Source organism: Papaver somniferum, chromosome 6 (assembly GCF_003573695.1).
Source record: "Papaver somniferum cultivar HN1 chromosome 6, ASM357369v1, whole genome shotgun sequence".
Taxonomy (NCBI): domain Eukaryota; kingdom Viridiplantae; phylum Streptophyta; class Magnoliopsida; order Ranunculales; family Papaveraceae; genus Papaver; species Papaver somniferum.
Window position 1 is genome coordinate 55,186,493 of NC_039363.1, and position 15,046 is coordinate 55,201,538.

General features: G+C 36.8%; 1 protein-coding gene across 1 annotated transcript; it reads right to left on the reverse strand.

The window, feature by feature from the left end:
• Positions 1-133: 133 nt before the first annotated feature.
• Positions 134-4,995, reverse strand: LOC113287615 (probable bifunctional methylthioribulose-1-phosphate dehydratase/enolase-phosphatase E1 1). Its single transcript, XM_026536403.1, has 12 exons — positions 4,588-4,995; positions 4,358-4,494; positions 3,915-4,010; positions 3,673-3,792; positions 3,488-3,577; positions 2,649-2,819; positions 2,244-2,399; positions 1,846-1,995; positions 1,653-1,754; positions 1,434-1,543; positions 1,232-1,350; positions 134-308 (listed from the first exon to the last, which is right to left on the reverse strand). Exons 1-12 carry the CDS (start codon positions 4,790-4,792, stop codon positions 217-219), a joined length of 1,548 nt encoding a protein of 515 aa, XP_026392188.1. The 5' UTR covers positions 4,793-4,995; the 3' UTR covers positions 134-216.
• Between the last annotated feature and the right edge of the window lie 10,051 nt (positions 4,996-15,046).

Consider the following 15,046-nt stretch of genomic DNA (forward strand, 5'->3'; position numbering starts at 1 on the left):
TTTGGGTTTAGTACCCAAATTTGGTCGTGACTGTGGTTGCTCTTATTGATAAAGGTTTCTTTCAAGAGGGTAAAGGATGTGTGAACTTGTGAAGTTTGTATGACTTGGACTTTGAAAACTCTAACAAACCCCATTTACGTCAAGACATTTATTGATTCATTTATTAATCACAACATTGTGCCACATTGATAAGATTACAGAAAATTAATTTGGACCTCAGATTTCCGAAAAGGATGTCACTGTTTTGAACTCATGGGTTTCTGGAAGAGGTGCATTTCCCGGCCGGACAGAAATGATGACCTCAAAACCTGAAACGTTGGTAAGATAAAGAGTATTGTTAGAAAGGTATCATTTTAACTGGTTGTAACATACAAGTTACCAACAAGGTTAAAACAATACATCATGCAACAAAAAGATCTGAAAGTCAAATCCAGTATTGTAAATTTTGATGGTGGAGAATGTGATAATATAAAATAGGTCAAATTGAAAAAGTGAAAGTATCACTTTTCCTAAAAGGGAGGGAGTAATATATAACTGATGATATGTAGAACATGGCTAGTTAAACCAACTGTTAGCAACAAACTCCAAAACGAGCGGTACTTTAGTTTTCCAATGTTGTGTCATGATTTAGAATCCGCATAGCTTGATAAAATCATATCATCTTTAATCTACTGAAAAGTGACATAAAATTTTGTAATGAAAAGTGATCAAGTCCTATACTCTTATCTACTCCATTTAACAAAGCTTTGCTTATGTAGCTGCGGCACCAGTACAGAATGCCTTTGTTAAGTGCGGCTAATGCTATAAGGTTCAATTACTATGGTTGCTGTGAGCTGAACTACATACCAAGACCGATGAGACGCTAAAGTGAAATACCGCATTTGCTGGTTTGTTTCAATTAAGCCGTTTTCATGACACGGCAATTAAAACTTCCCATTATGTCCTGCTATGCTATGCACTTAAATACTACACACTTTCTTATACTTCTAGGTTCCACCTCTGGCCACATGAAGATGACCTACTGCTGATTATTTTAAAGATTGACCTTTAAATGTAGATCGAAACCATCTGATACCATCATGGATATCTAAATCCTATCTAAGTCGCAAGGTTCATGCACATAAACATAAGTGTATGATTCCAAAGATGAGCACGTTATATAGATACTAGGTTTGCTGCTATTAACTTTCATGAAAGATTTGAGGGACAAAATATGTGCACAGATATTTACCTGCTTCCTTTGCAGCCACGGCTTCTTGAAATACATCTGTTACAAATAAGATCTCTGATGGATTATCCACACCCAACGACTGGGCAATCTCCATGTAACTACGAGTTTCTCTTTTGTTTCTGTCCAATCAAGTATCACAGCTTTAGAACGGTTCATTTCATATAGAGATACAACAAAGATGAAATAAAGCGTGATATCTTACCCTACTGTGGTATCAAAAAATCCACATAAATACTTTCTCAAGTCTCCATAGATTGAATTGCCAAAGAGAAGCCGTTGAGCTTCCCTGCTACCACTGGAATATATGTATACCTACATTTTGAGAAATGATAATGATTATTAACAACAGCTTTACTACGAGTTAGATAGTTCAATGCAATCATAACAAAGAAAGGGGAAAACCCAAAAGCACGGTACTAACTTTGATGCCTGAATCCGTCCACCTTTCAAGAGCTTGTGGTACATCCTCAAAAACTATTGCCTTTAATTCATTATTTTCAAACCCAGTTCTCCATATATGACCCTGCATAAGTGCACAGTAACGAGTATAAAAGCTAGATTACAGGAATCCACTTCTGCAGGCGTACCTTTTTTTATCATAGAACTCTGGTTACCTGCAATTCTTTAAGAGAGGTAATTTTTCTGTCAGCTTTAATCATAGCTTCGACGTTGGCTACCAAAGAATCAATCACTTCTTCCTTGCCAGCTTCATCAGGGGCAATGGGCAGGGCACCAACAACACCTTCTTTCAAATCACTCTCAACCTGTGCAAAATGTTAGACTACTTTACAACGGGGATTCGAACAAGTAAGCCTAAACTGAAAATCACTTAAAGATGTTTTTCACAGGAAGAAAGGGAGAGAAGGAAAAAACTTCCATTATCTCACATTAAATTAGATGTGCTTCATATCACAATTATGCAGTAGGATTATCTCCTCATCACAAGCATCTTAAATAAATTGCTTACACAGATTAAAAGTGAATGGAAACATATGAAGCAATTAAGACTTACTTGAGCACGCAACAACTTAATATCATCTTTGGTTTGTTGAGTATCATATGTGGCAGTTAAATGCTTCCTAACATTATCACGAGCATATGGGAAAAGAACTTCAGTTACAAATGTTATAGGAGTTGTTGTCCCTTCAATGTCAAGAACAACACAGCGCTGCATATGCAAAGAAAAAAAAAAAAAAAAAAATTAATGGAACCATAGGTGTAACATCATGAAGAACGAAACTGCCAAACTAGGATCTAGCATTCTGAAGTAAAAAAGATTCCTTGGTACAGAAAACCTAAGATTAACATAAGACTGGTTTGATCTTGTAAATGCAGAAATTCCTATTATTATTTTGTGAGAAGCAGAAACAAATGTTTCTTGTAAGCAACAGAAGGCATTAAAAAAATAGACACATACGTGGGGTGGATCAGCTCCATTACCACCTATCGTAGCCCTCGTCTTAACATTACTATCACCATAGTGAAGTTTTTTGACGCTTTGAATTGGACCATGGGTTGGGGTCGACCAATCTAAGCCCAATTGATAGAGTTTGATAGCAGCCTCGAAGAGATAGTGATAGCATTCCGCCTGATAAAGTTTTGCAGACCAGTTAGATTAAAGATAATAGATATATTACTCGTTAAATTCTTAACAGAAATAAGAGATTCACCATCTCAAAAGTAAAAAACTTACTAGAGGAGAACATAAACACAATTGCATATACTGATTGGACCAATATGACTATAATATATATATATGTACATACATTACTGCACTTAACTGGCGAACATATATTTGACTTATACATAAAAATCAAACTCTTCTATGAGTTCAATTACACACTAGGAGAGGAAGAAATCAGATGATGTCCCCTTAGATTTCACATGAGCAGTTTAAGTGAAGTGAAGCTTCAAAAGAAGTGCAGAGCAAGGTGAGGGGGAGTTAAAAAAGGCCTGACTTATGGGTGGATACATTTGTTAACAGGAAATAGACATAGAATTGCAGCTGGTTAACTTTGACATTTGACCAGAGAAAATCAAGCAAAATCAAGGGAAACTAATTGGTTCACCAAATGTGTGTGTGACTAAACAGAATCCAGTTAAACTAAGCTAAAATAATAGGATTGGCAATTTTTAGTAAAATGTTAGACCAAAAATATCAAATCCTCACAGTCTGTTCTTAACTTCAGTAACTCAAATTACAAACTGAAGGTCATTCATTTGGATAAGATCACTCAGAAAATTCAGCACACAAACCTGAGTCTTTGCATTAATCCAGGAGTCACCCCATATGTAGATCCCGTGATTACGGACAAGCACTGCTGTGGTTTTGGGATAGGCTTTAATCTGCAAGCAATACCAGTATGGATAATGTCTCTGGCAGATAATAGACCAACCCTAAAGGACAACAAATACAAAAGGCGAAAATAAATAAACTATACCGCTTCAGCAAGAGAATCTGTGAGCTCTCCCTCATGGGCAGTATTCTCCACAATTGGGACAACAAGATCATCATGATATCCATGGCCTTGAATTCCCTTTATCATCTCCATGTGAGTAATCTGCAAAATAACAAGGATTAACAACATGCCCAAAGGCAAAAGTGAATAATATGAGATCTTTTCGTTCTTTCTATCTGATTGAAATATAATTATCCAATTTACTAATAAAGTAAAAACTTTACCCGAAACTCTTTAGCATTTGGGTTAATCATCGTCACAATGCAAGACTCCATCCCGTGACTGTGAATTACAGCACCAGCATTTCGCATCTGATATGCCTGGAAAACCACCAACAAAATGAGTCGTGTTACAAGGTATTAATCAAATTAACTAGCTCACATAAAAAACTAAACACTCTTCTTAAAAATTGGACGCCCCATAGTGATCATTTATCCATTATTCTAGTTCCAGAGTTCAAACTGCAAAACAATAACCATTTGGGCACTGCTAGATTTCAATAGAGCCATAATTTACCTCTAGGAAATTCAATAAAAATCGGCAATCACAAAATAATTTTAGGTCAATCCCATTAACAATCATCATTTATAGTCCACCAAAAGTAAAATTAATCAAACGGAATCCAAATTCCAAAAGGATTTAGAAAAACAAGGGCGAAGAAACAAACCTTCATAAAAAGAGGAGCACAATCAGTACACTTGGGAGGTTTTTGGGGGTACGGTTTAAGAGTAGGTGTAGATAGAACAGAACCAGTTGATGAAAGTACATACATATCTTCAGGTACCATTCTTTCTTTTTGAACACCTAAATCCCAAAAACACAATCAAAATTAAACAACTCTTTCAGATTAAATAAAATAATCGGGGAGTAAGAGAAATCGAAAGAGATAATTATTACCAGAAGGAGACATGACAATGATTTGTTGAGGTTTAGGGATTGACTCATCATGAACTTTAAGAGTAATACTACCACCAGTACCAGAAACCCAACCAAGTGAATAAAAGTGACGACACAGTTCAGCAACTAACGCCCTAGATTCAGTTACTTGTTTGCCCTGTAAGTATGCTTGTGATGTTGTTGCCATTGATACAACACCATTCATTGCTGCCAGAATCTTTGTTTCTTTTTCTCGCTCTTCTGTTTTGTGGAGGATAGTTGGTTGAGACTTTTGAGTTCAGAATCTTTAGACAGTGAAGAAGAGGGGTGTATTTATTTCTTAAAGAAACTGTACAGTGTACAAGGACTGTATTCCCGTTCGTATAACGCTGTGAAGTGTGATCCTATTTTACTGCATATTTGAGAAAACTTAGAAAAGGAATTTGGTGAATATCTTCCACACATGACCTGTGGAGATATGCTTCTTATTTATATTAGGAAAGATAATAGATTTGTTACAGATTTAGAATATATCCTAACAAACATAAGAAGAATTCAAATCTGTTTAAAGTCCTAGTTTGTAGCCTATGGACTAGAGTTGTTGAGAGTCTTTGGGAAGATTTGGTGTGTTATCTTAGTCACGTACTAACACCGCCCCTCAAGTTGTACTGGAGTTGACGGATGTGCAACTTGGATCGAAGAATTTGAAATCTTGGTGATGAAAGACCTTTCGTAAAAATATCCGCCAGTTGATCTCGAGAACTAATGAAACGTACACATAGCTTCTTGCTTGCAACCCGTTCTCTAACAAAATGGTAATCGATTTCAATATGTTTAGTACGTGCATGAAAGACCGGATTCGCAGTCAAATAAGTAGCCCCCAAATTATCACACCATAGAATTGGCGCCGAAACCGAAAATCCCAGTTCCACTAATAACGACTGTATCCAAACCAATTCTGACGTCGCAATGGCAACACCTCGATATTCCGCTTCTGTGCTGGATCTCGAAACCGTTTTCTGTTTTTTAGCACTCCAAGAAATTAGATTACCGCCAAAAAATACACAGTAGCCGCTAGTAGATCTTCGGTCATCTAAACTACCAGCCCAGTCAGCATCTGAATATGCCTGAAGAGAAAAGTCTGTGGATGGGCTAAGATGTAAACCATAATCAATTGTGCTCTTCAGATAGCGAAGGATGCGTTTGACACTCTCCCAGTGTTCGACATAAGGATTATGCATATATTGACAAACTTTATTAACAGCAACAGAGATATCTGGCCTAGTAAGATGAAGATATTGCAAAGCACCAACAACGCTGCGATATAAAGTAGGATCAGACATTTTCTCAGTACCTTGTTGCCGCATTTTTTCACTTGACGACAACGGGGTAGAAACTGGTTTAACTCCATCCAGCTTCGTTCGCTTCAGCAGATCCGATACATATTTCCGTTGTGTGAGTGCTAGTCCACCATTGTTGCGCAACACCTCTATGCCAAGAAAGTAATGCAAATCCCCCATATCTTTAATAGCAAATTCCGATCCCAGATCCCGAATGAGATTATTAATGGATTGTGGATCCGAGCCTGTGACGATAATGTCATCTACATAAACAAGTAGATATGTAATCGAAGATGATGTTTTTAAAACAAAAAGAGATGTATCCGCCACAGAACCCTTGAACCCAAGAGCTAATAAATAAATACTCAACCTCGAGAACCAGGCCCTCGGAGCTTGTTTAAGACCGTACAAAGACTTATGTAATTTACACACATGAGTAGGACGATTCGGATCCACAAAGCCAGGGGGCTGCTTCATATAGACATCTTCATCTAATCGGCCATGCAGAAATGCATTCTCAACATCTAGTTGCTTTAAAGACCAATTATGCATTACCGCAATAGAGAGAACTAGTCTGATAGTGCAGGGTTTGATAACCGGGCTGAAGGTCTCACTGTAATCAACACCTTCTCGTTGATTAAAACCCTTCACAACAAGCCGAGCTTTGTAGCGATCAATGCTGCCATCCGAGTTTTGTTTTACACGAAAAACCCATTTGGAACCCACGATATTCATACCAGGCAGTTGTTTTACAAGTGAGTACGTACCATTTCGGATAAGAGCATTGATTTGGTTACCCATCGCTGCTCTCCATTGTGGTAATTTACAAGCCTCCGTGTAACAAGAAGGTTCCATAAAGTCGGAGTCCAACAGGGGATGTTTGGTGGCCAAGAGACTGAATTTTTGGGCAGGCTTCACTATTCCGGACTTTGATCGTGTATGCATGGAGTGAGTAGGTATTGCTGCACTGGCATCGATGTCTGCTGGAGGTTGAGACGAAGAGAGCAATGGAGCTGATGACGTTGTAGACGCTTCATTAGGAGATCCAACAGGATCTGATGACGCTGCAGACGCTTCAGCAGACAAAGTTGCAGAGGGAGACGCTGGAGAGCCAACAGGAACTGAGGCTTGGTGTGACGTGGCAGCAGTTCCACCAGGAGATGCAGCAGTGGTAACAGGAGAACTATGACGTGAGTTTTCAGCAACCGGTGGAGTAGCACTCGTAGTATTCTCAGCAGGAGTAACAACAACAGGCTCAGGTAAATTATGGGAAGCACAGCCAAAAGACGTATTTTGAAAAGGTGAATGAAGAAAAACACTTGTGTCAGATGGAATCATACCTTGCGATGACTGGGTTCCTTGCTGCTGCTTGGCCATGAAAGGGAATGTTTCTTCAACAAAACGAACATGACGAGAAACATATATGCGTCCACTTTCACGATGTAGACAAAGGTATCCTTTGTGTGCATTGTTATATCCTATAAACACACACGGCAAAGACCGAGGCTCTAGTTTATTGGAGTTGTAAGGACGTAAACATGGATATGCTAAACAGCCAAAGACCCTAAGAAAAGAGTAGTCAGGTTTTTTATTGAACAATAACTCTAATGGAGTAGCAGAGACACTTTTAGATTTTGGTAGACGATTTATCAGGAAGCAAGCCGTTAGAAAAGCGTCTGACCAATAAGAATAGGGAATCGACGCTTGGAAAAGAAGTGCCAAACCAGACTCAGTGACATGTCTAATTCGCCTTTCAGCAATTCCGTTTTGTGCAGATGTATGCGGACAAGTGAATCTGTGCTGAATGCCAGAATCATTCAAATAAGATGTGAACTTTTTGTACTCTAAAGCATTGTCAGACTGAAAAATTTTGATCCTGTGATTTGTCAGATTTTCAACTTGCTTTCGAAAGAGAATAAATATATTTAAGGCTTCAGAACGTTGAACCATTGGAAAAATCCAAGTATAATGGGAATAAACATCCATAATTAACATGTAATACCGAAAACCAGTTCTAGACAATTTTGGTGAAGTCCAAATGTCAGACACAACTAAACTCAAAGGAATATCATAAGAAGTACTACTGTGAGAGAAAGGTAATCTCTTACTCTTGCTTACATGACACGAATGGCAGTAATCAAAAGACTTATTCGAAATAGGTAAAGATAATCTACGACAAATGCTTGAGACAGTTCTTATCATTGGGTGACCTAGACGTTGATGCCAAACTGGCAGAGTTGAAGCAACATGAACTTGGGGTTTTATAATATGATCCAGCTTGTTCAAGTCGTCAAAGATGTAAAGACCATTCCTATTCAGGCCGCGCAGCAACAACTCCCCCGTCATATTGTCCTTCACAAAAAATTGAGAAGAGTGAAACTCAAAGAACACATTATTGTCTTTACAAAACAGACAGTAGGTTTCTGTTGATATTTGGAACATGGAATATGTGATTTAACGAAAACACCCTGGAATTAATAGTAAATGATGCATTGCCAACATGAGAAATAGGAACACTATTACCATTCCCAACTTGTACTTGTTCAGTCCCGTCATACTCAGGAGGTATAGACAGATTTCTGAAATCCGATGTCATATGATGTGTTGCGCCAGAGTCAGTCACCCAGTTGTTGGTTGTATCCGATCCTGGAAGATCAATATAAGCAGCCGGATTTTTTGATTTAGGAGTAGAAGATTTCTCATACCGAAACCAGCATCTAGAAGCCTGATGACCATCTTTTTTGCATATCTGACAGGGTTCCTCAGATGTATTGGTTGACTGCTGTCCACGTTGTTGCATGTTGAAACGTTTCTGCTGATTGTTGAATTGGTATTGTGGATTTTGATTACTGAAGTGATTCTGTGAACCACGGTTTTGCTGGTGCATCTTGGAACTGGATTTGAACTGTGGTGTGAGTCTGGAGACATCTACATTGACAGCCGGTTGTTGGATGGAGGACAACTGTTGTTCGATTCTCATATCAAAAGTGAGAAGATGGGAGTAGAAAGTTTCCATGTCCATGTCATCTTTTGTACTCAGAGCCGTGACAATGGGATCATAGGATTGATTCAAACCATTACTTATTGACTGCATTTTTTCATCATTGGATACATCATATCCAGTTGCTGCAAGCTGTTCAAATAGATTTTTAGCATCGGTTAAATATGTTTTGAGGGACTTGTTACCTTTGTTCATAGAATGGAGTTGTTTCTTGAGACTCATCATGTGAGCTCGTGTTTTTGGAGCAAAGTAGCTTTCTAGTTTATCCCATACGGATTTGGCAGTATCCAGACCACGTACATGACATAGAACTTCCGGTGTGAGTGTTGAATTGAGCCAACCAACAATGAGAGAGCCCTGTGCTTCATAGTCTGTATAGAGGGGATTAATTTCATCTGAATCAGGGAGAGTTTTAGGTGGGATTGCTTTGCTTCCATCTATAAAACCAGTTAAACCATATCCTTTTAATATTGGTTTGAATTGGGTTTTCCAGAGAGAGTGATTTGTTTCTGTGAGTTTTAGGGTGACTAGGTGATGAATCTGGATATTTCTCATGCTGTTTGTTGTGGTTGCCATAGTTGTTTTCTTCTTTTTTTTATGTTTCTTTGCGGAAGTGTGTGTTGGATCGACTCGTGATACCAACTTAGAAAAGGAATTTGGTGAATATCTTCCACACATAACCTGTGGAGATATGCTTCTTATTTATATTAGGAAAGATAATAGATTTGTTACAGATTTAGAATATATCCTAACAAACATAAGAAGAATTCAAATCTGTTTAAAGTCCTAGTTTGTAGCCTATGGACTAGAGTTGTTGAGAGTCTTTGGGAAGACTTGGTGTGTTATCTTAGTCACGTACTAACAAGAAATTTATAAAGTTCACATTTCGTTCAAGGCTAAGTCATGTGGGCTGCTAGATTGTTAGTTAAGTGTTGCAATTCAAAAAAAAAAGTGTGGCCTAAAAGTTAACACTAGTTCTCTCTTCTAGTATGTGCCCGCAGTTCAACTAGCAGCGAGATTGAAGTGCTGGATGGTTCAACGTTCAACAAGTGACCTTAGCGCTTAACCGTTCAGCGCTCATAAAAATCACAAATATCACGCGGATCACAAAAATCACAAAATTTGATCTGACGGCTGAAATTTAAAGCGTTGAACCAAACAGTGCTGGGCAGTGGTCCCAGCTGACGTGGACTGTTAATCTAGCTGTTAGATTAGCATCCCCAACGAACTTAAGAGGTTGCCCTAGCTGACGTGGACTGCTAATCTAGCTGCTAGATTAGAAGACCATATGACTTAGCCTAAAGTATCTCTGTCCTAACTATTTACTACTAATGTTTTTTACGGAGAAAATACTGGTTAAATGTGAGGCGGTAGTTATCCTACCCGTAGAAATTCTTAAAAATTCCTGAATTAGTTGAGTTGAACTGAGTTTGCCCATATCCTGAATGGTGCAACGATTTTGAATTTGACTCGACGAACCTGAAAAATATTGCAAAAAGGTTAATTCACCGTCAAGCAAAATCCCTCCAGATACTTGGAAATAATGAATCATTTTTATAAAATGATGTAACGAGCCTAAAACCGATGTAACGATCCTGAACTGGACTTAACGAATTTAAAGGCTATTTTTTTCTAAAATAGAAGGTTATATTAAAAAAGAAAAGAATTTACAACCCAAGGAGGGTACCAACACTTACTTTACAAGTGCATTATCGTATCCCAGTTAAACAATATTGAGTTTACATCAACATCTTTGAATGTTTCCCTATCCTGAAGCCAAAAAGCAATAATTTGTTTAGTAAGTAAAAAAAATTCTGATATCTTTTTATGTCGGGCCTCAAAGGCTCTATCATTTCTTTCCGTCCAGATGTGCCAAACAATTGCATAATGAATCTTCTCTCACACATCCTCACATTTTCCTCTTAGTTTATGTTGCGACCAAATATCAACAAGCTAAGGAAAGTAGAAGGCATGACCCAATTAACTCCAAAATATCCCATAAAATTCATCCAGACATCATAAGAGACCTTATAATGTTGAAACAAATGATCAGCAGTTTTCACCTTTTGCAGACAAAGGTGACAAGATTCGGACGAGGTATTGACTCCTTGTGTCTGAGAAGAGAAAGAGTAAGAAAGAGATTTATGAAAAGTAGTCCACGGTAAAAATCTCACCTTATGTGGAATCTATTTTTTTTTCCTAACATGCTTCTGAAAAACACAATGATTCATATCCTCTATCTGGAGTGCATAGCTCTTATTTACACTGAATTCACCTTGAAAAGAAATGATATCCTCCCCATCCACAAAGTCTGGTACAAGTCATAGTTCATTACATAGAATATCTCATTCTAATTGTTCTACCTATTCATAGTCCTTCTAGTATTACACTTTAAGCTTCCATGATTTATCATTTCAGATATAGATACATTTTTGTCCCTGCACACCCTAAGAACAAATGGGAATTTATCCTTTAATATACCATTTGTACACCAATTATCTAATCAGGATCTGACCGACATACGATTCTTAACCTGCAACTCACAACCATCCTGTATCAAAGAGCTAGATTTCAAAATGTTCTTCCGTAAACCTCTACCCCGAGGTAATGCATCATCAACTGGAAAAATGGATCCATGTTTCCTTATAATTTTTCTTGAACAACCTTCCTCCAAAGTGCGTCTTTCTCTTTGGTAAATCTCCAAATCCATATAAATAGCAAAACCTTGTTGGTTGGCTTCAGATTCTTCACACCTAGACCACCCATGCATTTTGGAGTACAAATTGTCTTTCAAGACACCCAACACATATTTTTCTCGTCTTCTGTTGAATCTCAAATAAAGTTTCTCATGATCCTAGTCATTTTCATCTCTACAACTGCAGGTAAATGGAATAGAGGAAAAAATAAATAGGCAAGCTAGTGAAGAAAATTTTAATAAGGATTAACCTACCAGTCTTGTTCAAAATTTTACCTTCCACAAAGCTAATCTACTTTCCATTATTCTCTGAATAACAAACTCCCAAATTAAAGTATTCCTTGTTGTAACCCCCAACGACAACCCCAAATATTTTATAGGCATAGACTCCACCTTGCAGCCAAGCTCCATCGCCAAATCACTAATAGATTCATCTACACCTACACTTATAATTGAGCTTTTGTACAGATTCAACTTCATTCCTGCCAGCATCTCAAAAGTAGACAGAATAAGCATCAACCTTCTCAATTCAACATCTGGGTATCATCTTCAAACTGCAAATGAGTCACCTCAATACCATTTTCAGCAACCTTAAAAGATATTGAAACTCTTGTTTGGAGATGGGCATTTATGTAAACTCATGTTGATGGTATACTGGTATATCAATATCTCGTGGTATATTGAATTTGTCAACGAGAATATGTGCAATACTGTGGGCCCTGACTGGACAGCTAACTATGGGAATACTTTTATAAGCTTACACAAAAATAGGGATACTTGATAAATTAATATTTAAATGAGGGTATTTTGAAGAATTTTCCTTACATTTTCGTCTAATAGTAACCCATGTATAGAGTGCACAGGTCGTCAATAATTCATCCGAAAAAACAACAACTAAGGTGTCAGGTATGATTGTCCAGTTCCACCTAAAAACTACTTTCCCATGTGTGTGTTTTTTTTTTGAAAGCGGTCATAACCAATATTACCGTAGATATGAAAAAATCATCTTGAATCAGTAAAAGGCTTCGATGTAAATGAAGTGGTTAAAGATGAGACCATCGGTTTTGAGTAGTGTCCATTAACAGTCTCAAAAGACTTTTTCAAATATTGCATCAAGGATCCTCACGTTTTTATTGCATTATGCCCATAATTATATTAGCCATCCAGAAAATGGCCAAGTGGTTTGACACTCACCTTATGAATTGGGAGTCGAGGTCGAGGGTTTAATTCTTCCTAATGATCATTCTCAAAATAAAATAAATATTTTATCCCGGCTACAAATGGACGAGGAGGTTTATGGTTTTACTGCCCTAGAAGTTATGTGTATAAAAGAAAAAAGTTATTTGAATACGATCCCATAACAAATTGATCTTTCACTTTTAAATTTTCACATTAAAATTCCTATTTTTATAGGATAGAAAGTGCAAGTAATTTTGTTTCTAAAAGCTATAATGTTGGCGCCCACATTAAGGAGTCCCAGTTGTGGAGAGATCTAAAAAAAGGTATTTAATAACATAAAATCTAAATCTAAATTTTGTTTTGATAAGCATCTCCAGTGGTAGTTGCATCCGTATCTATTTTGATATACTTGTCGCTTATTTATAGAAAAATAATTTACAAAATCTAAATAATTAATTAAAATAATAACAAATTGATGACGTGGGTATGGATGAGAGTCTCCAAAAACCCATACTCTCCTCCAAACTCAAACTTTCACGTCATATTAAATTTTGATTATCCAACTACCATTGGAAAGGTTTTTTGTTGTTCAGAGTTTCTAAAATCCTAGGTGGCGTCAATATTTTTTAAAACCCATATTCCTTTGGAGATGCTCTTAATTTATCGAAATAATAAGAAAATTACTTAAATAAAATGCACACAGTTGGTGTTGGTAATCCCAATCATTACTACTAAGATTTAGATTGATAGACAACTTATGCTATAATGAAAACAGAAAAATTTAATAAGAAGAATGTTTGATGGTGCATGCTAATTGCCATGTTACGACACTCTGTTAATAAATTTCGTCTCTAACGTTATGTTATGGGTGGCGACATTGTGTTGATGGTTCTCGTCGCCAAGCAGAATCTAATATAATCTTCAACATTTTCTAATTAATTTGTATATAGTAATACCATTTAATATTAATTCATACACATAAGCTAAATTTAGTGGAAGTTAATATCTTTTTTTCTTAAAGAAATCATTTTTTTGAAGCTTAAGTTTAATATTTTAGTATATACAACTACACGAATAACTTCGTAGTTAGAGTCGGACCACATATACGTCAAAATTATTATTACTTGTTTTGAAGTATAGTACACTAACCTGGGGGATTTTATAACAAAAAGTGGTTACTATGGGTATAGAGAACTATTTGTATTATAACAAAAAGTGGTTACTATGTGTCTGGAGAACTATTTCTAAACCAAACTAAACTAACAAAAGAGTCGATTTAGTAAAGAATCCTATTATTGGAGCTTTAGAGGGGCTTGGTTTTTGGGGCTTAAAATACCCCTTGTAACCAAAGTATGGATAGGGGAGATCTAAACTATGTAAGAGTTCAAAAATACCGTTAATAAAGTTAACTTATTATCTTTTTATCCTTCCATTAACTAATTAAAAACTGATTAATCTAATCCAATTAAAAAAGAAAATAATTAAAAGAAAAAAAAGAACGAAAAAAAAACTTACCTTCTCTTTCTCTTCTTCTCTTCTCTGCTTCTCCTCTCTTTATTTTCTTCTTCTTCTTCTCTTCTTCGTTTGAGACGATTAATCGTCGATTCAAAAAAAAATTCATCGTGGATTAAATTGATTGTATAAAACCATGGGGAACAAAAAGAAACCAACAGGGAAATCGTCGAATCCACCTGTTCCTGAATCTGATAAGTCAAGTTCTGAAAGTGAAGATGAAACTAAAAATGAAAATCAACAAGAAATGAACAAAGGAGATGAACCAGCCGCCGAAACTCCCGATATGACTGCAATAAGATATGAAACGAAAAACCCACTATTTATTTAAGTGTTTGGATGCTCACTCAGTTAGTTTCGAAAAATTTATGGCTGAAAAACAGTTTCAGAAACTGTTTACGGCTGGGAGTTTTATATTTCCCAGCCGTAACCACTGTACACGGTTGGGAACACTAAGAACTCCTAGCCGTAACGTGAGGGACACAGACGAGAAATTATAATACCCAACCACAACCTATAGTTTACGGATAGGTTATTCATAGCCGTATATTACAATGTGTTTCAAATTTAACTTAGCGGTACAACTTACGGCTGGGTTATTCCTATCCGTAATAGGAAAAACCAAGACGTAAGTTTTACTTCCTAGACGTTTTATGTGTCAATAGATCTATTGGTCATCGTCCCATCCGTAAATATGAAACGGCTTGGTATGTCAACTTTTCATGGCCGTTATTGATTGTCACGGATAGGAAC